The sequence below is a fragment of the Zonotrichia leucophrys genome, chromosome 3 (assembly GCF_028769735.1).
Source record: "Zonotrichia leucophrys gambelii isolate GWCS_2022_RI chromosome 3, RI_Zleu_2.0, whole genome shotgun sequence".
NCBI classification, from domain to species: domain Eukaryota; kingdom Metazoa; phylum Chordata; class Aves; order Passeriformes; family Passerellidae; genus Zonotrichia; species Zonotrichia leucophrys.
This window is the reverse complement of record NC_088172.1, coordinates 10,445,502-10,472,074: the sequence shown is the minus strand read 5'-3', so window position 1 is coordinate 10,472,074 and position 26,573 is coordinate 10,445,502. Positions and strand designations below refer to the sequence as shown.

At 38.2% G+C, this 26,573-nt stretch overlaps 1 protein-coding gene across 2 annotated transcripts in view; it reads left to right on the top strand.

The window, feature by feature from the left end:
• Window positions 1-26,573, top strand: part of LMBRD1 (LMBR1 domain containing 1) — a 66,330-nt gene that overhangs the window by 14,061 nt on the left and 25,696 nt on the right. Inside the window, exons 5-8 of one of the 2 annotated variants that reach the window (XM_064707332.1) lie at window positions 699-766; window positions 5,185-5,273; window positions 9,556-9,629; window positions 25,803-25,928. In XM_064707332.1, coding sequence (XP_064563402.1) covers window positions 699-766; window positions 5,185-5,273; window positions 9,556-9,629; window positions 25,803-25,928 — 357 coding nt within the window. The remainder of the gene's footprint in view (window positions 1-698; window positions 767-5,184; window positions 5,274-9,555; window positions 9,630-25,802; window positions 25,929-26,573) is intronic. The other variant, XM_064707333.1, reaches the window with a different exon arrangement.

The window sequence follows — 26,573 nt, the reverse complement described above, 5'->3', positions numbered from 1 at the left end:
AAAAATGCTTTTGAGGAGAATGTCATGCACAGGAATTTAAAACTTATGTGAGACTCCATAGAATAAAAACCATATATAGTGACAGCTTTTAAAGTAGAGAATAAGAAGGTGGTTCTGATTCTGAAATAGGGACTCAAATTTTGTCTTTCTACTGTAGTGTTTGCTTTTTTTCCTTGAAGTAGGCGGTAGTAATTTTCCTGAAGCTAAGATGTTTACTTTTGTAATGCTCTGGTTTGAGACCTGCCAGGGAATGCATTAACTGCATGCCAGTAAGGTACTGTGTTTCAAATGAAAATGCTTTTCTAAATAATCTTCTGATCAATTGATCATGATTGTTATCCCTTCTGTTTAGTTGTAACCTTAACATAAGAAGACTTCTAATGATAGCCACAATATAGAGTATTAGGAGTATTTACTTTCTTTTAGTGTATTTACAGTGAATATATCCAGGCTTCCATCCACAACTGCTGGGATGCATAGCTTATGGTGGAAGCAGAATTCTATGTCATTGTTCACAGCTCTCAAGCTATGAGATATTTCAAGAATGTATGCTTATGAGTTTTATATATAACTACTCATGCTCTTTATGGAGGTTTTTTGTAGAATACCTGTTTTGCTAAGTATAATACTTCATAGTTTCCACAAATCCCTTTATATTCATTTTATGTCAATGTATTAACTTTCTCTTTAATATTCAGCAGGTTAAAACTGCACTCAAATACACTCTGGGATTCATCACAGTTTGTGCAGTTCTTCTGTTAATTGGGTAAGTATTTGTATTGAGCACTGTTCTATGCAAGATTTGTTTATCAGAGTTCTGTGCTTCTAAGAGGTAAATTATGATGCACTCAATCTGTATAATCAGCATCAGCTTAATCACTAATAGGGCTTAAGTATCCTGAGAATTATGTACCTGAAAAATAAGAGTTTAACTGGAAGATAAAATGGTTTTCTTAATTATGGGGGTGCTTGTGCTTCCGAGCTGATTGTACGTGCAGTGCAAATTGGTATCAAGGACATGGTGGCTTTGACACAACTACATTAATGCTTCAGGGTACAACAGGAGTAAAACATTTGTCCTAATCTATGTTCATCAAATAGCTTTTTGCTTTTCTCAAGTGATTTTTCTGAAATGGACATTGCAAAACAGTTTCTTAGGAAAATGATTAGATGTTATGTGCTTATACTTTGCTAAATAGAAATGTTGTCTGAAGAATGTTAGTATGAGGTTATAATTGACTTAATTGTGCCTTGTATGATAAAGCTTTTGCTGGCCTTTTTTTAGAAGGCAAATGTTACTGAAGTGAGTAACCTGTTTGCAGCAAGTGCTGTTGCTCTGAAACTCCAAGTAGTAGCAGAAAATTGATTTCTGATCACCATTAAGCATGACATGTGCACCAGTACTGAATCTTTCTCATGCCTGCTGTGTCATAAGCTTTTTGGCATTTTGACCTCAGCAATAAAGTTGGTAAAAATTGCAAAATGTATACTAAAATGATCCATATCAGAGTACTGGAGTGTGAAGTAGAAACTAGAGTGAAATTAATACTTCCAGTTGTACACTATCTTACTGGAATATTGTTTTAGTTTTGATAAAAATTAAAGGTATGTTTCTATCAAGTCTCTTGTCCTTTTAAGTGAAAGTAAGGTATTTGCTCTTATAAAAGATTGCAGGAGTTTATTACCTTAATCATTGTCTAGAAATATTGCTAAAATTTCTGGCAAAAGCAGTTTCTGACAGTTAGCTCACATCATAGGTATACATAGATGTATTGTATTTCACATCCAGTTTAGAAATTGTGGTAGTGTCTCTAGTAGGTGTCAGCTGAATCCTCAGTAACTGTCGGCATGTTTCTTCCTCCCTCCCAGTAAGATAGGAGGTTATTCTTATATTTCCCTTTTAAGAGAAGCTGCAAGACTCCCTTCAAGGGGAAAAGGCTCCATTTTAGGAGGTAACTGAGGTGTCTGTGCTGAAGAAAAATGTGAACTCTACTTCCAGTATAGTTTTATTCTAGATTAAGTAGCATGTGTCTCAGTGTTTGTATATGTTTTTTCTGAAGAAGTTACCTGTCTTAGTCAGCTGTTTTCATAGCAAGGAAGTGGCCACAGAGTTCCAATGTGACAGAAAGAGATAAACATGTTGGAGCTGAAGCTGCTGTCTGAGTGGCTTGACTGTAGTGAAGAGTACTCTTGCAGTAGTGGGGGATTCTCTCTCTGGTGGTTAGGATCAGAGTAATGTTAAAATTGACTGGAATTTTATGTCCTGGGTTTGACTCTAGGTGTCTAGGCTTAATGAACTAGAGTGCTGCTGCACACAAGTTGAGAGTGACTGGGATAGGAATATTTCCTGCTGGGTGCCTAACAAATAGTCTTTTTCCTGTGCTTACATGGCTGGTGTCTCATGGCCAGACAACCTCCATTCTGATTGGTTTAGGAGGTAATCTGTATGATTAAAAATGGTCAATAAATAGATTAAGGTCTACATAAGGAATTTTTTGCCTCTTCCCTTTTCCCATTTCAGGCTGTCCTGAAATGAATTATAAAAGCTATATTAAGCTCAAAGTTTGAGTGTCTTTTTCTTACTGGGATGTTGCCCTTGCTCCACTAGAGATCCTTGTGACTTTTTTGGGAAACAAATGTGTTTAGTGCCACATAGTATTGGAGGTTTTTCTGACTTGATAACACAGCTCAGTGAGCAGGCTGTTGTCCAAATTGTTATCAGGAGCAGTGTTTGTACTACTTACTTTACTTGTCTGTTACAAAACAGTTGTCTGGCCAAAATGTGCATGTCTGAAATACTTAAATCCTCTGCACACAAATAACCTGATACAGAGTACCATGAAAAACAAAGTATAGGGCAAATTTATACTGGGATGCTCAGAACTAGTTTTTACTTATCATGACTTTCCCTTCCCATAAGTTAGGCACTTTTCCTCTACTGTCTCTAAATGTCATGTGCTTGTCAAGGGGCTTGACATACTGCAATTTACATTAAGAAACCCTGAAGCAGTCTAGTATGAAAAAAAGGCTGTTTTTGAGGCTAATGAACATTTAGTTCCAAAATGCATGCTTCTCTGGCTGTCAGTGTTTAGAATTAAACTGGTTACCTTAGATTTTTTAGAACCATTAGCTCTTAAAAAGCTATGAATATATCTAATTATCCTATAAATAGTTATGCAAATTATATTACAGCAGAATACACTTAAGGAAATGAGTCTAAATCTGGTGTGTTGAAAAATAATTTCCTAAGGATGACAGTTAATGGCACTCTGATTTAAGAATCAACTTTATCCATCTACACTTGTGTATTAGCCCTGCCAAGAGTGAATAGTTTTAAACTGCTTGTCTTGCATTTACTTTCCTTGTTCTGCAGCCTAGATATTGATCTAGATTTTAATCATAATTTACCCAGGATGTGTTTTGAACAGCGTAGCAATTTTCTTCTATTCTTAAAATTACCACAGTTAATAATTTGATTTGTGTCCAAAACTCCAAGTATCAGACACCACAGCTGAGCTGTTTTGTTTGCTTGCATTACCTAAATTTATAACTCCTGTGTTCCTTTCTGGGGCCTTTGGTGCATGGAACTTGAGCAGGAGCAGAGTCAGATGTCCATCTCCTTCAGTCAAGGTTTATCTGAGTACTAATTTAAGAGTATAATGTATTCAGTAGCCCCTGCTCTGATTAGTGTCCTTTGACATGCTGGTTCAACAAAAATAAAAGGAATCCTGTTGTTTTCAGTGGGAAAAAAAAAGCAAGCAAGTTATAAATATCCTAAAATGTTCTTCCATCTTGTTTGTTTCCTGCATGTGGTCCAAAAATAGCAAATCCATAGTCGTGGTAAAATAAAAAGGACTTGAGCTATGTTCTCAGTCTGCTTTAACCATTTTTACCAAATAAACCTCCAGTTATTTATTTTTATCATTTATAAGTAGAAATGTTGCCTAACTTGGTTTTAATACCTGTGTCTTCATTTTGTCTGGATGCTGTTGTACAGAAAGCATTACTGCTAGAGGCAGATACAAGAGCTAAATCCTAAGTCAACAAGCATGTGTCAACTTAAGCAAATGCTAGCCCTCAGTCTGCCTCTTGTGCAGCCAAGAAGCTTTCTTTAGAAATTAAAATCTTGATTTTTATAATGTCAACTTTTTTTTTTTGGCAGAGTATCAGTATTTTTTGGTTTTGATGTGATGATTATATGTGCACACAGTTGGTTTAGCCCCAACCTTGGAAGCAAAAGCATGTTTTGTACTTTGAGACTGCTCCTGGAATATATTTATTTGTTTGGGACTTGAAGCAAGGGTCTAATCATGTCATACAAATAATAGCAATTTCTCACCCAAGTCCAAATGATACTTATGAGCATTCTTTATGGACTTAAGTTTGAGTTCTTTCATTCTTTGCCTAAAGTGTTTCCCTCTAAATCTGTCTTCCCTGTGACTTGTAGACATTCTGTTTCATGTCTCAAAGCTACAGTCTCAATGCTTTTTGGTATGGAGGCACTGTTTTTGCAGCTATTACAAACTCAGCTGTTTTGTCTGTACAGGTGCTGAAGAGTTCTTATTAGTTGACTTTAGATGGTGAGCCTGACAACAGGAAGCTTTCAGCTAGGGGACTGTTTTACCCGACATTGCTCTCTGAGCATTCTTTGCTAGTGGGCTTATTGGAAGTACAAAACAACTTAGTGAAGTTCCCTGCAGCTCAGTTCTCTGGGCTAAGTACAGAACAAAGAATGGAATGGAGCAGATGTGTTTAGTTGTAATAATGGGAGATAAACATGTCCCTTTTTATTTCAATGCTTGTTTAAGAAATCATTAATTATTTTATTTTGTGTATATTTGAGAATTTGTCTTAATTGATGCTTAAAGTGTATTTGCTCCTCTGCATAGGAGTCAAATCAGGATAGTACATCTTATTAATATGTCCTTTAATTATACTTGAGTGTGGAGTCCTTACCTCTTTTAGGATGGGTAAATAGAAAATCACTTGTTCATTGACCTGAGACCTGACTGTACACACATATGCATGTACTCTTCTGATCTAAATGCAGAGGAGAATGTGAATAAAATGGAGCACTGCCTTTTCTTCAGGAATGAATGGGTTTCTATTTTCTTAGTTTAGAAATAGAATTCTTCCTATTTTTCACTAATTAGGGTAAGAAAGATATTTTTTTCTCTATTACAGTGCCTTTGTTCCTTTGGATATTCCCAACAAGAAGAATTCCACAGAGTGGGAGAAAGTGAAGCTCCTGTTTGAAGAATTTGGAAGTAGTCGTAAGTTTGAGATTTGTTCTGAGCTTTGCATGAGTTGGTACTCTACTAACCTCTGCCACTTGTTCATTGACTAAACAAGTAATTAACTTCCTTGGTGGCAGTTTTCTAATTTTTCTCTGGCTGCTTACCTACAGTAAGTCTTTACAATAAGACTTCCTGTTCAGAGAAAAACAAAAATTAGGACTATTATGAAAGCAGACACTGCCAGCATCTTGTCTCTGTTCTTTGAATACAAGTCCCCATTTGACAGCAAGGACTCCAGTGTTGTGTCCACTGATACTTATGGTGGGGAGAGAGGGTACTTGCTTCCATAGACTTCACTTAGCTCTTAAATGCTGCTTGGATGCTGAAGTTCACTGACTTTGAGGGCATGAGTGTGTGATGGTTGTGAAGACCATTGGGTTGTCATGGCCTTCATTCATTTACCCAATGAAATGCAGTGCTGCTGTTCACTGTAAAAATGAGATGAGTTGTTCTGTCTATTTGGATGCGAAAGTCTTGTGGGTGTTACATCATCTTCCCTTTGCTCTTACAATACTGACCTCTTCTAAAATTGTTGTTAGCAGTTGTTACACTTTACAGTAGGACTGTAAAGAGCTGTTGAGAAGACCACACTCCATGGAATAGTGTTTAACACTTGTGGTGTAGTTCATTTGCTTAGCCAGGGTATGTTTTCAGGGTAAAGGTGTGAGGCAAGTGTTTTATAGGTGAGCTAAAACAGACTTGATGTCACTTTTCAAATACATTCAAGAAAGGGTAACTAAAAGTTGTTTAACAGACATTCATCCCAGTGCATAAGTACTCCATTACCTTGTGTTTCATTCTTGATATGCACCAGAGTATTGGTGTCTGTGTGAATGTTTTAGGCTATAATAATACAAGCCTTCATCAAGTCATATTCTGCATTAGTCTAGGAATTCTGTACTGAATAAAGTTCCCTGCAATGACATATACCAAACACTGACAGAGCTGGCTAATCCCTTCTGGGCCCATCGACTTTATATGTACAGTTTGCTTAAGTATTCTCCAACCTGATCCGCTTCCACCAAGGGTAAATATTCTTCAAGTTTTTCTCACTCTGCTCCCTGGCCTGGATTTTCTGAAGTCTGGTCTTTCTAGTAAAAGACTGAGGTAAAGAAAGCATTCAGTAGCTCAGACTTGTCATTGAAAAGTCCTGTCTCACCAGGTCCCCTGCCCCACTCAGCAACAAGCCCCTCTTTTGCCTCTTCTTCCTCTTGCCACTTGAATACTCAAGGCCCTTGTTAGCTGTAACGTCCTTGCAGGGTCTTTAATCATAGTATGTTCTGTGCTGTAATCTGTGCTTGTAAGCGTAGGAGATGGGGAGGACAAATCCATAGTTTATTGAATGTTTTGGCTGTCTGCTTGTTGATGTTCCTCTTGCTTTGCAAAGATTATAACAGCTCAGGATAAAATGCTGCTTAAACTGTTTGTACAGGTTGTGATAATGATTGAGCTGAGATGTAAGCTAATGTTTCCAGGTGACCTTGTTATGACTGTAACAAAGTATTTGGCTGCTTTTGCTATGAAATACAGTATAGCCTATGTTTATTTCTAGGAAAGTAAACTGATGCTGGGTTGGGATGTGAAAGTCTGATTTTGTTTTCTATCAGCATTCTCTTGTTATTTCATAGGATAATTCAGATTGAAGAGACCTCAGGTTATCTATTCAAATCTACATCAAGAAGGAAGTTGTAAGGTCAGACTGGGTTGCTCAGGGCTTCATCACCTAGCTCTTCAAAACCCCCCAAGTTTGTAGACTGAACTCACTCTGGAAAATTCTCTCACCTGTTGTGGATATACTTGCTGTCACCCAGCTGTCTCACACTTGACAGCTGTGCACCACTGAAGAACCTGGGCTCCCCGTTTGCTAAGCAGACAGGCTGTATTGGGGGTCTCCAAACCTGTCTCTGTTCCAGGCCAAACAAGCCTGACTCCCTCAGCTGCTTTGCACAGCATGTGCTCCAGCTTCCAACCACTGTAATTCTTCCCTTAGCTTGCTCACATTTATCAGTCTTAACCTGCAGCAGGGGCCTTGGAACTGGTTGCACTGTATGGTCCCTTCCTTTAATAGACAGACATGCTGCTGTTGGTGCAGTCTGGGATGCCATGGGACTTCCATGCTGGCACTGCCTGCTGCTGGCTTATCTTCAGATTGCTGCCTCCCAAGACCCCCATGCAGGGATCCCTTGTGTTTTCATTGAGCTACTCCACAGACAGCAACTCTCTGCAAAGGGTTCTTTTGTGTTCCAGGTGCTAGAGAAATAAGGACAAAATGCTTGCCTGTTGTCTTTACTTGTGCCTGTTACATGACTTGTGAGGGTTCTTCGGGGTGAGAGAGATAGACGAGAATCTTGTTCTCATGATCAGAAGGCTGGATTTATTAATATATGATATATAATACATTATGACTATACTAAAAGGAATAGAGAGAAAAGTTGCAGAAGTTGCTAAGCTAAGAATAGAATAGAAACTAAAAACAAGAGAGCTCTCTGTGAATCTGTTCCAGAGAACTTGGCCCTGTGATTGGCCCTTAATTGTAAACATGGAACATGAGCCAATCACAGGTGCACCTATTGCATTCCATATCAGCAGATAATTATTGTTTACATTCTCTTTCGGAGGCCTCAGCTTCCCAGAAGAGGAAAAATCCCAAAGAGAGGATTTTTACGAAAAAATGTCCGTGACATGTGCCTGTGGTCCTGTTTTTATTTTAATTTACCCCTTTCCTTTGTCTGTAGTGGCCCAAGAAATACAAAGATGTAGAACAAACATCCAAACATCACTTGGTAGTTGGTTGTGTGGTAATGAAAGAAATGCAAACTCATCCACTGGGGCAAAGCCTGATAATATACTGCTGGTATACAATTACAATTTTTCAGCCAGTTAGTTTCTTAATGTTGCATTGAGCACAGTTCAGACTTCTAAAGTGGATATTAAATGTTGGTTTCAAATACTTCAAATACAGGAGGATCATCCAATATGGTGTGTAAGTACATTGTGTGATATGTTTCAAATAGGGGCCACTTGGGTAATTTTTGCCCCCTAAACTTCAGAAACAACTCAAATTTTGACAGCTACTGAAGGAAAAATAGTGCTAGCTGGTTTTTGGTAGGTTTTTGGGTTTTTTAATAAGTTTTAAACATAGCTGTAGTGTTTGAAACACAGCAACACATTGCTTTTAGCTCTGGGGAAGTTGTTTGATGTTATCTAGCAAAAACAGTAAAGGAGAGATTTGAGCAGTGAAGTTGGATTTGGTTGTGCTATTCTATTAGTTTTTGGTGGTTTTGGAAGGAGGCCTGTAGGGCTGGTCAGAAGAGGGGTGCAGTTTCTCATAGAGTAAGGTTATGATTTCTCAGTTGGCGACTGCTTGGTGCTGTGCTCAGTAAAAAAGAATGGAAACTAGCCAATGAATGGAAACAGGCTAGTATATCTGTGTGAGTAGAAATAAAACTTATTGTAAATTTTTGAATTAAGTAGAGGGGAGGACATGGGGGAAAACAGTAAACTCTGGTTGTGACTGAGCATAAACATGAAATTGTTTGCTGAAGGTCAATTTCTGTAATTTACTATAAGTTTCAGTGTTACTAAGTGACCAAAGCCGCTTGCGATGTCTTGTGTGGTGAGGTCAGGGACAGACCTGTTCTGAAGAATTATGCAGAAGATTTTAGTGAGTTAAATGCCTTTTATTTAGTGACTTTTACTATCTCTTATAATTATTAGAGTTATGAGGCTACATTAACTCTATAGTCCCCTGAGCTTTGTCCAGTTTGTTGGTCTGTATATACACTGAGTGAAGCTGAGGGTTTTTTTGGTTGGTTAAAGGATCCATGCTTGTCTGATTCTGGATAATGCTGTTGGTAGGAGGAATCAAAACTAAGTAGCAAACAAAACTAAGATGAACCGTCCAGAATGCACATGAAAGTTGTGCAAGTTACTGCAGCACCCTGGGGAGGCCAGAAATAAGTCTTGAAGAGATATTAGAAACTTATGGGAGCAAGTTCATTAGTGTCTTTTCAACCATTTGGGTCAATGTAACTTCTGTGAGCTTGTGAAAATGACAAGAGTCTCTCCTGGATCCTGCAATTTCATATAAAATCTGTTCTGGTCAAAAAGCTCTTTTAGGTAAGTTTTTTGTGTGAGTTATAACTTTTAACTATGTTTTCATCTTTCTCATGAACTTAAATCTGTTCTGGAAACTAATTTAGAAAGAACTGTTCTTACACATCTACTGTATTTTCAACAAGTTTTTTTTTTTTTGCAGATGGCTTGACTGCACTTTCATTTTCCATTAGCTCCTTGACTGTGATTGGAATGTTGGCAGCTATCACTTACACAGTAAGTTGTTATGCAGCGTTTTCAGATTTTTACCTTCATGATACTTTCAGTTATCACCATCTCTACCTGTGTTGAAAACGTGTCATACTGAAAAGATTCAGTCGTGTCTTTAGCTCTGGATTTTCATGGCTTGAAGTAGTCATTCTAAGTTCTAAATTTTTTGCTGCAAATTTATGGACTGCTGTTTTAGTAGTGAGCAGAGATCAGACTTAATTCTGATGTGTTTATGGAAGGGGTTGTCACATTACTTGTGACTTGTAACACAGTCACTGACTTTACTTGCTCTTGAGCCTTTATTTTATTTCTCCACTCTGACATTAGGAATTAAATGTTGCACTTTTTTGTTCATTGGACTGTGGCATAACCTAGAGTTGATATGGAGCTAAGGTACTGCAGTTCCTTATGAGAGGGATTTGGAAGGGTTCATTCTGTAACCAATTGTATGTGGTATGATTAAGGTTATGTTAGTTTAAGTGCTTGACACTTGCTTTTACATAGAAAGAAAAGGAACTGTTTTAACTTACTGACATTGGCCAACATTTAATGCTTATGTGATCATTTGCTTTTCCAATTTGTTCTATTTCTTCATTCAGTGAATAATCAGCATGTTTGTAATACTACGTGTTTTAATTTGTTGTCAAGGTAAAATATTGCAACAAAGAAGCAACTTAAAAGCTTAAGATAAGTGGCTGATAACAGACAAATCTTTAAAGTTTCTCAGAAATTACTGTTTTTCTGACAGGTTTTTATCTTTAGATTCATGTCCTTGCTAGTATAATGTTTTCTTCCATTGGAAGCTGACTCTAACGTAGTTGTTCCTGTGTAGGTTTGCTAGAGAATTCTAAGTGCCTTTGTAGCCATAGCTTATGCAGGAAATTATTTTGAAGCATTGGTGTCCAAGAAGGTGTCTGTTTCAGGCAAACTGTAAATCTATAAAACTTGAAAAAGGATTTAAGAAAGAGGGAAGGGGGTAAAGTGCTTATGAAATACTACCTTTAGAATGTTAAATGAGTAACAAGTAGAGCTAATGATTTTCTGTCTCTCCAGCTGGTGTAAGTTACAGCAGAATTATGGAGGGCAGTTCAGTACAGGTTCACAGATGTGTCAGAACCCTGACAGCTTAGTGGCCATCAGGCTCTGTGCCGTAGGTAGGAGAGCAACTGGGTGGATGAACTAGTGGGTGTTTTAGGTGAGCTGAATTGCTCTCAGCCCCATTGGCGAAGTGCTTTAACCTGATAAAGATGATAAATTTTATTACTTTAAGCCTTTTCTTAAAGTGACATGGGTCATTAAATTATTCAAGCTAGCTTGCTGACATCTGGATCGTGTAATGGTCAAAAAAGATCTAGACCTCCACTTAGCTTGTAATAATGTGTCAGATTTTAATTAGTTTTCCTTAATTATGCAGAAAAGATTCATTTCTTGTTTGAATTGCTGAAGAGCACATACTGTATTATTTTAGCTATGATACTAACAAAAGAAAAAGACCTTAGCTGGGAGAATAATATCAATGTTTTGTTCAAAAAAACAACTATGGTTTTTATAACTGTTAGCAAACATCTGAAATATGAGATTGTTTACGCTTCAGTCAGGAATAAAGTGGCTTTATTTTCACAATGTGCAACAGAGGTTGTACATTGTGAAAATGTACATCTGTTGTCTTAGCAGATGTGGCACTTTGTGATATGGTTTAGTGGGCATGGTGGTGTTCCATCAAAAGTTGGGCTTGATGATCTTGGAGGTCTTTTCCAGCCTTAATGATTATGTGATTCTTGGAATGTTTTTCAATTTAGTGCTAGTATTTCCTACTTCCAGTGTTATTGCCCACTTATTTTTGAACCCATACTGGTTATAGGCACCATTCAGCTGAGTATCACAGTATGCTTCTGTCTTCAGCACTAGCTGAACCAGGAAATATGTGGAACCTGGAAATCCATGTTCAATAATTCCAGTGTTCTGTATTGTCTGTGTGTTCTCAGATGAAGACAATACCTAAATCTTCAATACTGTTGCTTTAGTGTCAATGTATTTACAACTTATATAAATACTGAGTGATAAATGAGGTGAAACATCAGGCATGAGAACTAACTCTTATCTGAATGTCTTAATTACTAAGACTTTTGTGCTAATTTGTTGCTTTGTAAACTTCAGCTGAGCTGTTTATGCAAATGCCTGGAGTGTGAAATTGATTTCCTTTATTTTTAACTGTTGTATTTCATTCTTCCGTAACTCTCTGTTCTATTTTACAGTAGGTGTTAAGGGAGAGTGGGAGAAATGGAGGAGTTATTTTACAGAAGTTTTGGGCATGAGCTCACACAGGAGTGGGTTGTTATGTATGTCTGATGTGAGTTTTTTTTCATTGTTTGCAGGCAGTTGTAGAATCTTAGCAGTGAGCTGGCTTTGATATATGGGTGGACTGAGGTACAAATGTGTCACAGAGAGTGAAAAACACCTATTAGAAGGTCTGTTTTCCTACCTGGAACACTGTTTTCTTTGTTTTTTTTATGAAAGCTTTAGAGCTTTCATGACACCTTTCCCACCAGCAGTGATGGTCAGGCTTCCATATTTAAGCTATTTTCACCTGCAGCAGCATGGGCTGGACTTATCCCAGTGGTATGACATGACATAATGCAGAAATTGCTTTAGTAATGAAAAGTTTCTGGGCTGTTGTACTTGCCTGAACTTCAGGGAGTGGTTGGCTCCGAGTGTAGTCTGTTTCTGCCAGTTTGGATTACTCCACTCGCTCTATTTCAGAGCAGGAGAACACAATTCTGGAAGGAGTGACTTTCTCTTGGTAGTTTCCCATGTCTTTGTGTTGTGGGGTGGTGTGGTTTTTGGTTTTTTTTTTTTTTTTTTTTTTTTTTTTTTTTTTTTTTTTTTCTGTATCAGCCTTGTATTAAAAAAAACACCTCTAGGTGAGACAGACATGAGTGCACAGAGAAGTCTTTGTTTTTCAGGTAGCCTTCTGCTGCCTATCAACTTGCTTAAGCCAGTTTCCAAAGGTGGGAGATCTTTGCGCTTAGTCATCAAACCACTCTTTGATCATTGGTGTTAGTTGTTGTTTTTAAGCACAGAAAGAGAATATTGTTATGTAAGAGTGAACACAAGAACTAAGACACCTATTTCAAAATTTTCCACAAATGCTTAGTAGATGATGGAAAAAAGAACAGATGTGTGGTCTGAGTTCCTGTGTCTCTGGATGGAGGTGATCTCAGATCTGTGGTTTACACAGTGAAGAGTTCAGGATTTGTGGTATAGATGTAACTGAAATTTTTTTATTTTCCCGGACTTCCGCATATCCTCAACTTGTTTCAGTGCCAGAGTTTGCTATTCTATTCTTAAGGGGAAATTAGGAACAGGTATATCTGGTCTTCTATATACTCATTCACAGTAAAGAAAAAAATCTTAATGCTAAATGCTTGCCTAATAAAGGTTGTATTGTAATATGTTAGCAAATCCCTTCATACCTAATTAAAAATGGCCTTACATTGAATGCCTACTATAACAGAAAACACTAAAAATAAATAGGAGTGCTGTGACTGCAGTTGACTGATTTCATCTTAAAATGTTATTTATGGAAGAAACCATGAAAGAGATGAATCAAGTGATTTTATTCAAGTCCCTGGCAGTGCAATTTATCCATTCTACAATTAGTTAAATGCATGTTAGCAGTACTGCTTTGTGTGGCCTTCAGCATGAAGAATTAGATTATGGCTGCTCTAAAAATGAATTTGTGTTGTGGTAATATACAATAATGTGAGAAGTTGGGGGGAAAAGGCTTTGGCACTGTCAGCAGGTAGCCTTGAATTTGAGTAGAAATGGAGAGCAAAAGCTCACTTCAGCCTGTGTATGTGCCCAGGCTTCCTTTATGAAAGCAGATCCTCCTGCTTCCACAGGAGAAGGGATATACAGCAGGGTGGTGTTACTGAGACTGTAAATGGCTGCAGTTTCAATTATGGAACTAACAAATTTACCCCAAGGACTAATGTAGTTAAAACCTATTTTTTAACCATCAGTCCAGTGTTTGGGACCTTTCAAGGCCCTGATTGGTTTGATACATTACTCTGAAGTACATGGTGAGCTGTTAATGCAATGAGGAACAGAATTCTTATCAGATCATATTGTGTTCTAGCATTTGATATGTTGGGATTTGAGGGTGAAGGTGACACTTGAGGGACAATACAAACTGAAGCATCATGCTGGACTGGATTTGCAGATAACTGAGCACTTGTGTTACTGGCTATGACACATATGTAGGTAATACTACAGTTCAATGGGGTTGTCATTATATTAGATTGCTGGCTTCCATTTTCTGTGGCTTCAAACATCAAAATCACAGTAAATTTGATGTAGTGGTACATACAGAGAAGAGCCTTTCTTGCAGTTTGAGGGGAAAATGCAGAGTTGTGCTTTTGAGTTGTGAGCTTTTCCCCGGCATCTGAATGGGGTAGGATGAAGTACACTGTTAAAACTGAAATTGCCAAAGAAGTAAAATTTCTTTGGTATGAGAAGTTCCGGATCTCCTCAATTTCCCTGAAATACTAGTTAAAAGATTTTGGAGCTATTAGTAATAAATACTGATCCTGAAAGCATCTCATCCCTTAAGGTAAATCACTGGGGAGGGGTAATAGCATGGAAATTACTGGCTTAAGAAGTTAGTGCAAAAGTTGCTTTTCCAAAAAAGGTCAGTGAGAAAATTCACAACTACTTTAATTGATGAATTAACACAGAGATTGTCTATGTATTTGGTACCTACTAAAAACCAGTTATTATAGGAATTAGATTTTAATTAAAGTTTCATGCTTGCTAGGAAATATCTGGAGGAATCCAGAGTAAAGTAAATGCTTTATGGTATTTCTTAACGCCATGTCATTCAAATGAGAAAATGAGCTGCAAGGAAGATGATTAAGGAGTATTTAGAGGATTTTGACTTCACACTTTAAATGGAACATAAATTTGTTTGTTCTGTTTAGTTTTCCATGTGGTGATATTTGGGACAGTCCTGCAGAACTGCAGAAGTGGCAACAGTGTCTCACTTTATTTAAAAGACCATAGCAGTAAATTCTCAAATTCCTTCCTTACATTTGCCCTAAAAACATTTACTTAATTTAACTTTAAACTTTCACTTCTTTAGTTTTGTTTGGTTTTTTTTTTTTTTTTTTGTTTTGGTTTTTTTTTATTACGGTCATTCCACTGAACAGTTATTTTTCCTAAGGTACTTTTTTCAAGATGTGGGTGCAAAACTGAATTGTCTAAATTTCCCAAAAGCTTTGACTGTAGCAGGCATATAGCTTAGGACCAAAGAAACCAAAAATTTATTAGGTGCGTGGTCATCCAGAATGTTTTTCAACAGCATGACTTCTTTCTAACTGTGTATAACAGTTTAAATGAGTGCCGTCTCCAGATCTTATTCATATTGCTACAGTACAATTTTTAAACATAATTCAGAATTCTGGAAGCCAGTTTATGGACAGATCTGCATAGCACTTAATTCTGAAGCTTCAGAAGTTTTATTCTGAAGAACACTTTTGAGTTAAGCTGTTTTCAGAGTAATAATTCCCATGTCAGCCTTCAGCTCTTCCCACACTGTAACAGACAAACAGCATCTCTTGTTGGTCATGTGGCTTTGCCATGTTTGGAAAATGTACGTCTAGCTCACATTGAGCCTCTCCCAAAAGATCCTCATAGAGAAGCTGATGAAATATGGGCTGGATGAGTAGATAGTCAAGTGATTTGAAAATTGGCTGAATATCTAGGCCCCCTGGATGGTGATCAGTGGCATGAGGTCTAGTTGGAGGGCAGTGACTTGTGGTGTATGCCAGGGATTGATACTGGTTCCAGTCCTGTTCAGTATTTTCATTAATGATCAGGATAATGGGGGAGAACCCTCAGCAAACTTCACACAGAACTGGGAGAATACCTTCTGGAGTTGATATTGGAGCTGTCCAGAAGGACCTTGCTAGGCTGGAGAAATGGGCTGACAGGAACATAATCAAATCCAGCAAGGGAACATGCAAAGCTGAGGAGGAATGAATGTGTGCATAGCCAGGGGAACCACTCAGGAGAAAAGCAGCTCTGAGACTTGGGAGTTCTGGTGGATGCCAAGTTAACTATGAGCCAGGAATGTACTCTTGCTGGGAGAAGGCCTGTGGTATCCTGAAGTGCACTAGGAGGAGTATTGCCAGCAGTTTGTTGGTGACTCTGCCTTTATTCTCAACCTTGGTGAGGCCACATCTGGAGTTCTTGTCTTCTCGTTATGAGAGAGATGGAGCTGTAGAAGGGAAACTGGTGAAGGCCTGCAAAGACAATCAAGGAACTTTCTTCTTATGTAGAAGGACTGGGAGCCAGGACTGTCAGCCAAGACAAAAAGATGACTTAGGGAAGTCTTATCAACATGTGCAAGCATCTGAAGGAGCAGTACGGAGAGTATGGAGCTGGGCTGTGTTCACTGGTACCTAGGGATGGGACCAGAGCTGGAGGCACAAGCTGAAACACTCTGCAGGTGTCTGACCCCTGGCACTGGCTGCTTAGAGAGATTGTGGAGTCTCCTCCTTGCACATACTCAGGAGCCATATGTACAGGGTCCTGGACAAGCAGCTCTAGGGGACCCTGCTTGGGCAGAGGTGTTGGACTGGAGGACCTCCACAGTCCATCCAAACCTCAGGCATTCTGCTGTGTGGATCTGCAGGGTTTACAGTGGTACTAGTGGGTCACATTGTACCTCATGGTGTGAGGTGTCTTCTCTTTAAGCTTGGGTCTAGCTTATGAAAGGGTTTAGGTGACAATGATTGACAATAAGATTGGTTCTTTATTGGATTAATTTTTTCTACAGTATTGGTTTTACTGTTAGAACCTCATTTAGCTCGTGTTGGACAGCAATTTATTCCATCACAGCTGTTAATTTGTGGAAAAAATAAAAGATTTATTAGAGATTGTTACTATGATTTATTCACCTCAGTACAACTAGTGTTTCAAAAAGTGTGCTGGGCACTTTGTTGTAAAACTACGCCATGTCAGAAAATAAGTAGTTATGTGTTAATAACTGCTAGTTTGTGCAAGATTATTCTGTCAGAAGATAGTAATAGCTTTGAAGTACTTTGATAGGTGGCAATTTTCAGAAGCTCATTGGGTAAGTGAAAGGGAGACTGCCAATTCAGAGTAGGGGAACAACCAAACTTTTAATACCTGTTCTTAATCCAAGTAATACAAATTTCTTTTTCCTTTATTTTGTAACTTTGCAACTTGGTTGGATGAAAAGCAAAGTTGCTTCCTTCTGTGAATGGATGTAAAAATATAAAAGCTGCAGTTATGTTTCTTTTGACTGACTTTGGACTGATACTTTTTAGTATGTATTTTTAGAATCTAATACTAAAACTTCATGTTGGGTTTCCCTGCTGAATATACCAAAGAATCTTTTCTTGATTTTAATTGACTGTTTGGAAGATCAGGAAGGGACAAAAAAGATGCAACTTGTGTATGCTGAATTTTTAACTTGTTAAGGGAAAAAATGTAAAATAGCATAGGTGAATAATGTAGATGAAGTCTACAAATGTTCACTTGATACATTAATATTACTGGCAAGAGCATAAATGTATTTCGTTTTCTCAAGTACATGCAACGTTTAAATGAACAACATTATTTAGATCTATGTCTTAACATGTCTTAATTCTCAACAAAATTCTTAATTGGTAGTTGCTTATCTGTTTTCAAGCTTTATCACAAAGTCTACTTTTTTGGTATTATGTAATGTATAGTACTGATGTACAATGTTTGGTACTTAAAATTGTTTTGTAAGACATGTGAATAGGTGATCTTCAAGAGGGCTCTGCAAGTCCATGACCTTGATGATTTATACTGACAGCTTTCTATGTCTATAAATATGGAATAGTAACAAGAAAATGATAAATTAGGCCTGCAGTGCTATGCTGGTTTTGGCTGGGGGAGAATTTGAAACAGTTTCACAGATCATGTAGTTTGCATCTATTCTTTCCTTAATATGTTTTTCATTGAGATGGTTCTACATGGCCTTAGGAATTAAAACAATAGTTGTTGTCAGCTCCAGGTTGCTATTTGAATTTGAGACAGAATAATGAGTTGCTCATACAACAGTAGGCAGATTAATTTTTGAGTGATCTTGTGCATCTCACTTAGCATGTCCTTGAAGGATGACTATAATTGGTTTTGTAATTTTTCTGAACATTTAATAAGCATTATTTTATTTCTTATGGAACTATAAAGTGCTCATTTTTTTCTCCATCCTGAAAGAAGAAATGTTAGAAAGCTTAGCTTGTCTACTCACAAATATGATGACCTTTTCACACCTAATTTTTGTCTGGATTATGATTTACTTTTTTGCAGTTGATGTTATTAACAATCAAAGAGCTTAAAACCTTTTAGAATCTGCCTAACCTTAAAAGCACTCCTTCATGAGTGATAGTCTTTTAAGCAGATGTCAAACAGCTATTGAGAAATTGAGATTCATCAATTCATCGTCATTACTATTTAATAACTTCAATGCCAGTTCTGAAATAGAAATGTAACTCTTTCATCGTGTCCACTTCTCTGTGAAGTAGTAAATAACCAAAATAACAAACCAGTTTGATGGTTGTTTTAACAGCCTGATTCCTACTACACTCTTGGAGAACTGTAGATATTAAACTGGTGGGTAAATTGTTTTGTACTTGAAAATTTTAGAATTGGAAAGTAGGTTAAGCTTTTGGTTGTTAATGCTTTTCTAGGCAAAATAATTCTAATCAGTATTGTAACTGGAGCAGAATTAACTCTTTCAGGGATGTTTTGTCCAGCAAGCACAAGTTGACAGTGTGTAGTAGAACAGCTGTAATGTAGAGGCTGTTGTATTTGGCTTCTGTATCCTAGAAACTTTGACAGCATTTTTTGTCCACTTGAACACTGGCAAATAATGAGTCTGTTTAGTGGAGAGAAAACACTACTATGAGAAATGAAGGTGAATGTATAGCAGGATACAGTAGGGATGAAGAATAGAGAAATGTGCTCAGTGCAAGATTCATGTTGAGTCCAGCGGATCATGCAAGAATTGCCGTAGTGAACCCGTTTGGTCAATCTGTTCCACCCTTTGAGATGTTTTTTAATAACAACGTTATTCAAAAGTTATGTGCTCTCATAGCAACTGAAGACTGGATGCTAAAACTTCTTATGAAAAACTGATTTTTTACCAGATAACATGTTGAATGACTTTTGAAGATGCATGGCATGAAATTTTTAGAGGAAGCAAATAGCCATGAGAGAAGCAACTGTCCATGAGAGAGCTTGACATCTTCAGATGCATTTAATAGGCTTTCTCCTTCAGCCCTTGTAATTTAAGGGAAGATAAATAAATGGCTGTTATTATTTGCCATGCTTAATGATGTTCTGGAAGTAAGGTTGTTAAATTCCAATTTTTATTTTCGAATGGTAGTATGAGTCGGTAGTCAGAGATGGGAGACGTGGCTTTAGGAGAAAGCAGGTGATGAATCCTTGGAAGGTCAGATAACTTTTCAGAAGAGCTGTGCAGTCAAGCTGCACCGAGAAGGTACAGTTTCAATCAAAGTGGAGTCCCAGTTCCTCTTTCACAAACTCAGTGTTGCTTGGGTTGGTGTGACACCTGAAAGTGCACCTCCCTTGAGGCTGTTTAATTGGACTGAGCAGTGTGCTCAGTCAGGAGCAGTGCTGGCAGCAATGCCTTGTGTCCATAGGAAACTGTTCAATATAAGCAACTGAATTTTGTCAGTCGTTGCGAAGGGTAAAAGGTATCCTGAGACTTCCCTTTTGGCTAGCATAATTGAAATAAAAAGCTGATTAGGCTACTAGTATATAAAAGCATTTTCTATACCAAAATAATTATTTAAATGTAGGGAGGAGGTTTTTAACTGGGGCATTTGTATTAAAGAAAATTAGCTCATACTTGACTGTTTTTCTTAAATCCTGCATATATTAAAATAGTTTAGCTGGTTCTAACTTGAATAGATGCATTTTTGTCAGTCCAGTTGGTAGAACTGAACGTTTTGTCTTTCATGGTCACACTTTGAGGTGGAGGATTGAAATAAAAGGATTCTGTTGTAAGAAAATAGGAATATGAATATTTGTGTCTAAAGCTGAGAACATTTTTGTTGTATTTTATACAGTGGTTATAAGAATTTGCTTTTTAATTTGGCTTTTTTATGTGACTTCACTAGAGGGCACTGCTGTGTAAGAAATGTTTGTCAATATTTATTTCTGCACCTCTTGCCCAAGATTAGATAGACGTCTTTTAAAAATCTCAGTAATAACCACTTTAAAGCCACTTGCATGATATATAGACCCCCTAATAAATGTAGTAGGAAGTCTTTCTGAAATGCTACACAAGTATTTTTCAATAATTTATTGAAATCACAGGTTTATTTCTTAAATATCTTTAACCAGAAAGAGCTGTTAAGCTATCTTTATTTTTAGTTCTGGTTGTGCACCAAGCTGATGAGAAAATATTTACTTGTTCTGCTTGATCTCTAACAAGGAGTGATTATTCTGTTTGGGCCACAGGTTAATCATTTGACCATATCTTACTAGCTGAACATAGCAGCTATAATTACAGTTAAATTATATATAATTGTAGTTAAATTATAATGACTGATGGCTTCAGGCTTTTTTGTGGTAGGTGTTCAGCTTTAAGTCATTTAACTCTATTTTAAAGTGATTTAGTATATTAATTTTAATGTGGTTTGCTGTCTTCCTCTCAACTGATCTATGTGCTTATGGCTGATGTGGCTGATCATTAGGTGTTCCCACCTTAACATTCCCTTTAAGTGAGATTCTCTCATAGTTTGTGCAATTTTGAAATCTTACACTAGAGGTTATAGTTTCCAGCGGAAAACCTTTCTGGATCTTTTTAATACTCAAGGGTTTATCCCTGAAGTAGTTGCTTGATGCAACAATGTCAGTAAAACACGATTTTGCAACTTCTTGCAACCTCACTTGTGTTTTCTGTTTCTGAGTGACTATTATCAGCATGGTGGGCAACTAATAAGAAAGACTTCCCTTATCTGCCCATGGGTTATGTGAGTGTGGCAAGTCTCAAGTGTTGCAATGTGCTGAGTCTGCAAGAGACTAAGAATCAGCACAGCAACTCTTCCTTCTAAATCCCAACTGTGAGTGACACGAGAGTGGCTGAATCTGCTGCAGGATGAGAAGGAAAGGGGCTTGGGAGAAGTGGAGATTAAGCAAATTAGACACAATGCTTATGTGGTTTCTCATAAGGTATTGAATACTCTGGAGCATGGATTTTATTTGGGTTCATTGGCATGTTCAGCTTCTTGCTGCTCTTCAGTGCCAACTGGTACTGCATAAAGGTACTGATCTATTTGTGGCACTCATGGGAGTGACAGGCTCTTCCCGTAGATGGATTTATTTTCAGATTACTGTCTGACTGAACTACCACTTCCATGAGTAACAAATAGACAGGAATCTCAAAAGCTTTGTTTAGACTGTTCTCATAGGGTTGAGAAGCTGGGTTTTCTGTTGCAGTATGTTGTTGTGTTTTTCTTATCCTTTAGCGTAGAAGGCCTTATGCTTCAAAAGGTCTGTAAGTAAAAACTTCATCTATCCAGAGGTGCCTGTGGACAGAAACTCAAGTGAGAACAAGACAGGTTCTCATGGATGATGCTTCTAACTTGTAGTTAATAGGTAGTGAGCTCTTAGGATTTGGCTTTCCAGCCCTTAAGCTAAATGATAGTGGTGGTCTCTTACATTGAGCACTTGTGGTAATTCAAGAGACAGGAGATGTCTCTAAAATAAATTGGTTTAACTATAAATTGAAATTATTTTTCTACTCAAAAATGTGGTTTCAATGAAGCTGATCTGGCATCCAGGCAAGAGCAGAGATAGAGCCTGAGGCCTTAGAGATGAATCCTTGCAACATGTGTTTTCAGATACCAGCCTGATCACTTGGTGTTTGGTACCAGAGTCAGTTCATTTTTAAGAGCCTTTGTTACAAAACTACATGTACACTGTAAATGACTGTACATTTGGATGTCTGGTTACTTACTCTCTGGTAGTGTCTCTCATTTGATTTAACAATTCTAGACCAAAAAATTGTCTGAGAATAAGTCCTGGAATCTGTTGTTTCAGTGGTATAAATATGTCAAGAATTATTTGTTTTATGTAAGTTAATGTACATCAATTAACTTGTGTTAACTGCTTTAAAGGCTCATTTTGATATATTTTGATTCATATTTCAAACTTTGAACCCACAGTTTGTTTCAGGACTAAGACCTCTCTTGGCTGGAGTGTGCATCTTTGGTTTGTTTTCCTTGGCTATCCTCAATACGTTGTTTGCTTGTTAAATTGCAGATGCCTAACATAATAGCCCTTGAATAATTTAACACTTGTACTAACCCAAGGGATTAAAACTTTGTCCAGGGCAACTTTGAACTTCTTTATCAGCCTGAAGGGAAATGCAGCCCTGAAAATGAGCTAATACAGCTTCTGTTCAGACCTGTGACACATCACATGGGATGACTCATTTTCTGTCCTTCATTCTATATGTTGTTATCTTGAAGGACCAATGTGTTCTTTTCCCACACTGATGATGGGAGTCTTACTTGCATAATCATCTTACTATTAGCATCTTCTGTATTCAGGGAAGGACCTTAGACAGCCTTTATCACTGGAGCAAGCTTGATGTTCAAGTATGTAGTTCACATTTTCAAAAACAGCAAAAACAATGCATCACTTTGACAGTTGTATTTTTCTTTGTAGAAACTTTAACTAAGCTTTAAAGCCCTGGATTTTATTTCTTAACTATTTCATAGAGTGAATACTTGCTATGTTAATTGATATGTTAGCTGTTTGAAGAACAGGTGGAAACCTCAGATGTTGAAATCTAATTACTTCTAAGCTCAGGTTTGTAAAATTGTTCAGGCACATTTTCATAGTAATGTCTTACATGTTTCTGCATACTGGCACTGTCTAGAAGTGTTTTGTGTTCCAGAGAGGGACCTCAGGTAAATTGTGACTTGCCTTTTAGTTGATGGTGTTCACATGTCCCCTAAATTCTGTAGTTACACTGCTAGTGACCCGAGTGAGCTCCTTGGGGTCAGTATGGGCCCAATACTGTTTAGTCCTCACAAATGATCTGGATGATGGGGTCGAGTAATCATATAGTTGGAGAAATATGTCAGACTTGGAGAAGTAGATAGAACAAAGAGCCACCATAGAGATGTTGACTGATAAGAGAATTGGGCCAACAAGAATGACATCAGGTTTAGCAGATCTTAAGGGGGTTTATTGCAAGCAGCAGTTAGTGCTTGGGTCTGATCAGCTGGGAGATAGTTCTGCTGGAAATGACCTGGAAGTCCTAGTGGGCAGCAAGGTGAGCATGATCCTGCAGTGTGCCTTGCAGCAGAAATACAAACAGTGTCCAGAGCTTGCCTCAGCAAGAGAGTAGACATTGTCATTTTACTTGTCACTTCCAAAGCCACATCTGGAAATTGTCTGGTTTTGGTTCCCTAGATTATGAAACAGACGCTCCAATGAACACTTATGGACATGATTACAAAGTTGTAGAGAGCAACCCATAAATCAAAACTGAAGGAATTTGTTTGGTCTAGAGAAGAGAATTGTAGGAGAGGGCTTTTTACAGAATCAGTTAGGTTGGAAAAGACCTTTGAGATCAAGTCCAACCTATGACCTAACAACTAGACCCTAGCGCCAAGTGCCACATAGAGTCCTTTCTTGAACACCTCCAGGGGACAGTCATTCCACCACCTCCCTGGACAGCCCATTCCAATGCCCAATCACCCTTCCTGTGAAGAACTTCTTCCTTATGTCCTAAACCTTCCTTGGTGCAGTATCCTCTTGGCCTGATGCTGGTGGCCTGGGAGAAGAGAGGTGATCCTCACCTGGCTACAGCCTCCTTTCAGGGAGTTGTAGAGAGGGATAAGGTCTCCCTGAATCTCCTTCTCTCTAGGCTAAACACCCCCAGCTCCCTCAGATGTTCCTCATAGGATGTATGTTCCAGACCCTTCAACAGCTTTGTTGCCCTTCCCTGACACATTCCAGCATCTCAGCAGCCTTCGTAAATTGGGTGCCCAGAACTGGATGCAGCACTGGAGGTGCAGCCTCACCACTGCTGAGTACAGGGGGACAATCACAGCCCTGGTCCTGCTGGCCACACTCTTGTGACACAGGCCAGGATGCATTGGCCTGCTTGGCCACCTGGGCACACCCTGGCTCATGTTCAGCTGGCCGTCCATCAGTATCTCCATGTCCCTTTCTGCCTGGCCACTGTCAAATCACTCCCCCAGCCTGTAGCACTGCAGGGGTTTGTTGTGGCCAAAGTGCAGGACCTGGAACCTGGTGTTGTTAAACCTCCTGTCATTGGATTGAGCCCATTGATCCAGCCTTTCCAGGTCCCTCTGCAGAGCCCTCCTACACTTCAGCAGATGAACTCTCCCCCAGCTTGTTATTTGCAAATTTGCTAATGATTGACTACTAACTCCCCTCACCCAGATCATTAATAAAGACATTAAACAGAACTGGGGACAACACAAATTCCTGGGGGACACCATGGCTGCCAGCTGGATGCAGCACCATTCACCACCATTCTCTGGGCCTGGCCATCCAGCCAGTTGTTAACCCAGCAGAGTGCTCCTGTACAAGTTGTGGGCTGCTGGCTTTTCCAAGAGTGCTGTGGGATATGGTGTTGAAGGCTTTGCTGAAGTCTAGGTGGACAATATCTGCAGCCTCATGTGGGTGGCAAAACAGCTTATACACTTAAATACTTTCAGAGGAGATGGTCTGAAGGGAGAGCTGGCACACAGACAGTTGTCAAGCCCAGGCTAAGTTATGGCATATTCAAAGATACAGTCAGAAACGGGCAGTGCCTTGCTCTGGGCTCAGCATGAGACTTTAGTATGTCAAAGTAGGTTTCTAAGCAGGTCAAATCATGTCTTGTGTACAGAAAACTCATGATGTGACAGCATGTATGGTGACATTTTTAACACATTAGCATTTGTGTTAGATCTATTCTCAGTAGAAAATGTAAAGCTGTGCTTGAAGGAGGAAGTGGTATTTTTGTGAATATCTAGAAAACTGCTCTTCAAACTTCTGGAAATATTGAAAAGACTTGTAGACATGACCATTGGAGACGTGGTTAATGGTGGACTTGGCAGTGTTAGCTTACTGGTTGAATAGGATAATCTTCAACCTCTTTTTCAACCTAAACAATTCTCTGAAGTTAGCAAGTGTTCAGATATCAAAGACTCTAGTAAAATTGTGTGTTAATTGCTGAGGGAGGAAAGAACCTTCCTGCTGAGCTCTGCACTTAGAGCAACATATCATCCACAATAAACAAATTACAAGCTTATGGCTAATGTCTCTAAACTGCCTGGAGTAACTTCTGATCTTGGCCTTGATTTGTACGAATCATAGGGTAACAGAAAGTAGTGCCATTTTCTTGTTTGCCTTGCCTCAAATATGTTTCTTTTTGTTAGTGGAAAGCTTATGGACTTTGCATTGGAAAAATCTGGGTGTAGTGTTGATGTAGAAGCTGGCAAAACACTTTGAATGACATAGAATTTATAATGAGGAATAAATTCTGAGGAAATTTATGAATGGTTGTCTGAGCAGTCTTGGAATGTAGCTGAGTTCAGATGTTCACATAGCTTTTACTGCCTTTTTACTGCAGAATTTTGGTTTTAGTAAATTTGGTACTTGCAACTCAATTTTATTCAAAAACAACTTGAACACTACTGGCTGCAAAGAAATTGTGTATGCTTTGCTTCTAAAACTACTAACATTCATTTTCTAGAAGTTTGTCTTGCACAAAATGTTGATTTTGATCTAAAGTGGGAAGGTTAAGGTTTCTGGAAGCTATGTGATTTACAAAAAACAAGGGCTAGTTTAATAAATCATCAATGTGCTGTGCTTGTATGAAATCTTAATAGATGTCTGAGTAGTTGTGAGACACTTAAGTACCACTGGAATGACATGGGATGCTGGAATTTATTCATAGCATGTTTGTTTTGCGCAAAAGAGGAAGGGAATTGGATGCCTTAATAAGAGATGGGATGAAAAAACCACCCATTTATGCTGCCTCATAGCTGTACAACATTGATCAGCCTTATCAGATGAAAATATATGGCAGAAAATTTGAGTTTGTATGTTTCCTTTTTATTTAAGGCTTATGGTATGTCAGCTTTGCCTCTGAACTTGATTAAAGGAACTACCAGTGCATCTTATGAACGTTTGGAGAACACTGAAGATATTGAAGAAGTGGAACAACATTTATTGAGGATTAAATCAAAGGTAAGATCTTCATTGTTCTCACTTTCTTAATGATTTTTTTTCTTGCTAACTATGGGCATGCTGTAGAGTCTGTTCCAGAAAGAATAGCAAGTCAGAAATTAATAGCTTGCCGTTATTTGAGTTACTTTGAAACACGTGTGGTCGCTTACATGCTTTGTCAGTCCTGCAGCAGTAGTTATTTCTGTCTAGCTAATAAGTGTTAACAAATTAAACTCAAGCTTCTCCAGGCCTGCTAGGATGGAAGAGATGCTTTGTAGGTATTAACCTCACTTAGTCTGCTACCAGAAACAGCATCCAGTTTGTTGATTTACTCAATGCAGTACAGTTAACATTGGATACTTGCTACAAAGAGCTGTCATGATTTAGATTCATCAAACTATTAATCATCTTTATGAATAAATAACAGCTCCAGATATTCTTGCTTCCCAGTTAATGTACCTTGCTGTTATAAATAATTTCTTTAGGAAAAGCATACAGATGGAAAGAGGTTCTGAGTCCTAAATATCCCTAGGATGTGAACACCATTTGTAAACCCATAATGGTTTTGCAGCTAATGGGAATGTTGTGCCTCATATAAGCAATACACTTTTAACAGCCTGAGTGCAAGCTAAAGGAGGGTAATATTTCTTTACAAGATGATAGGGG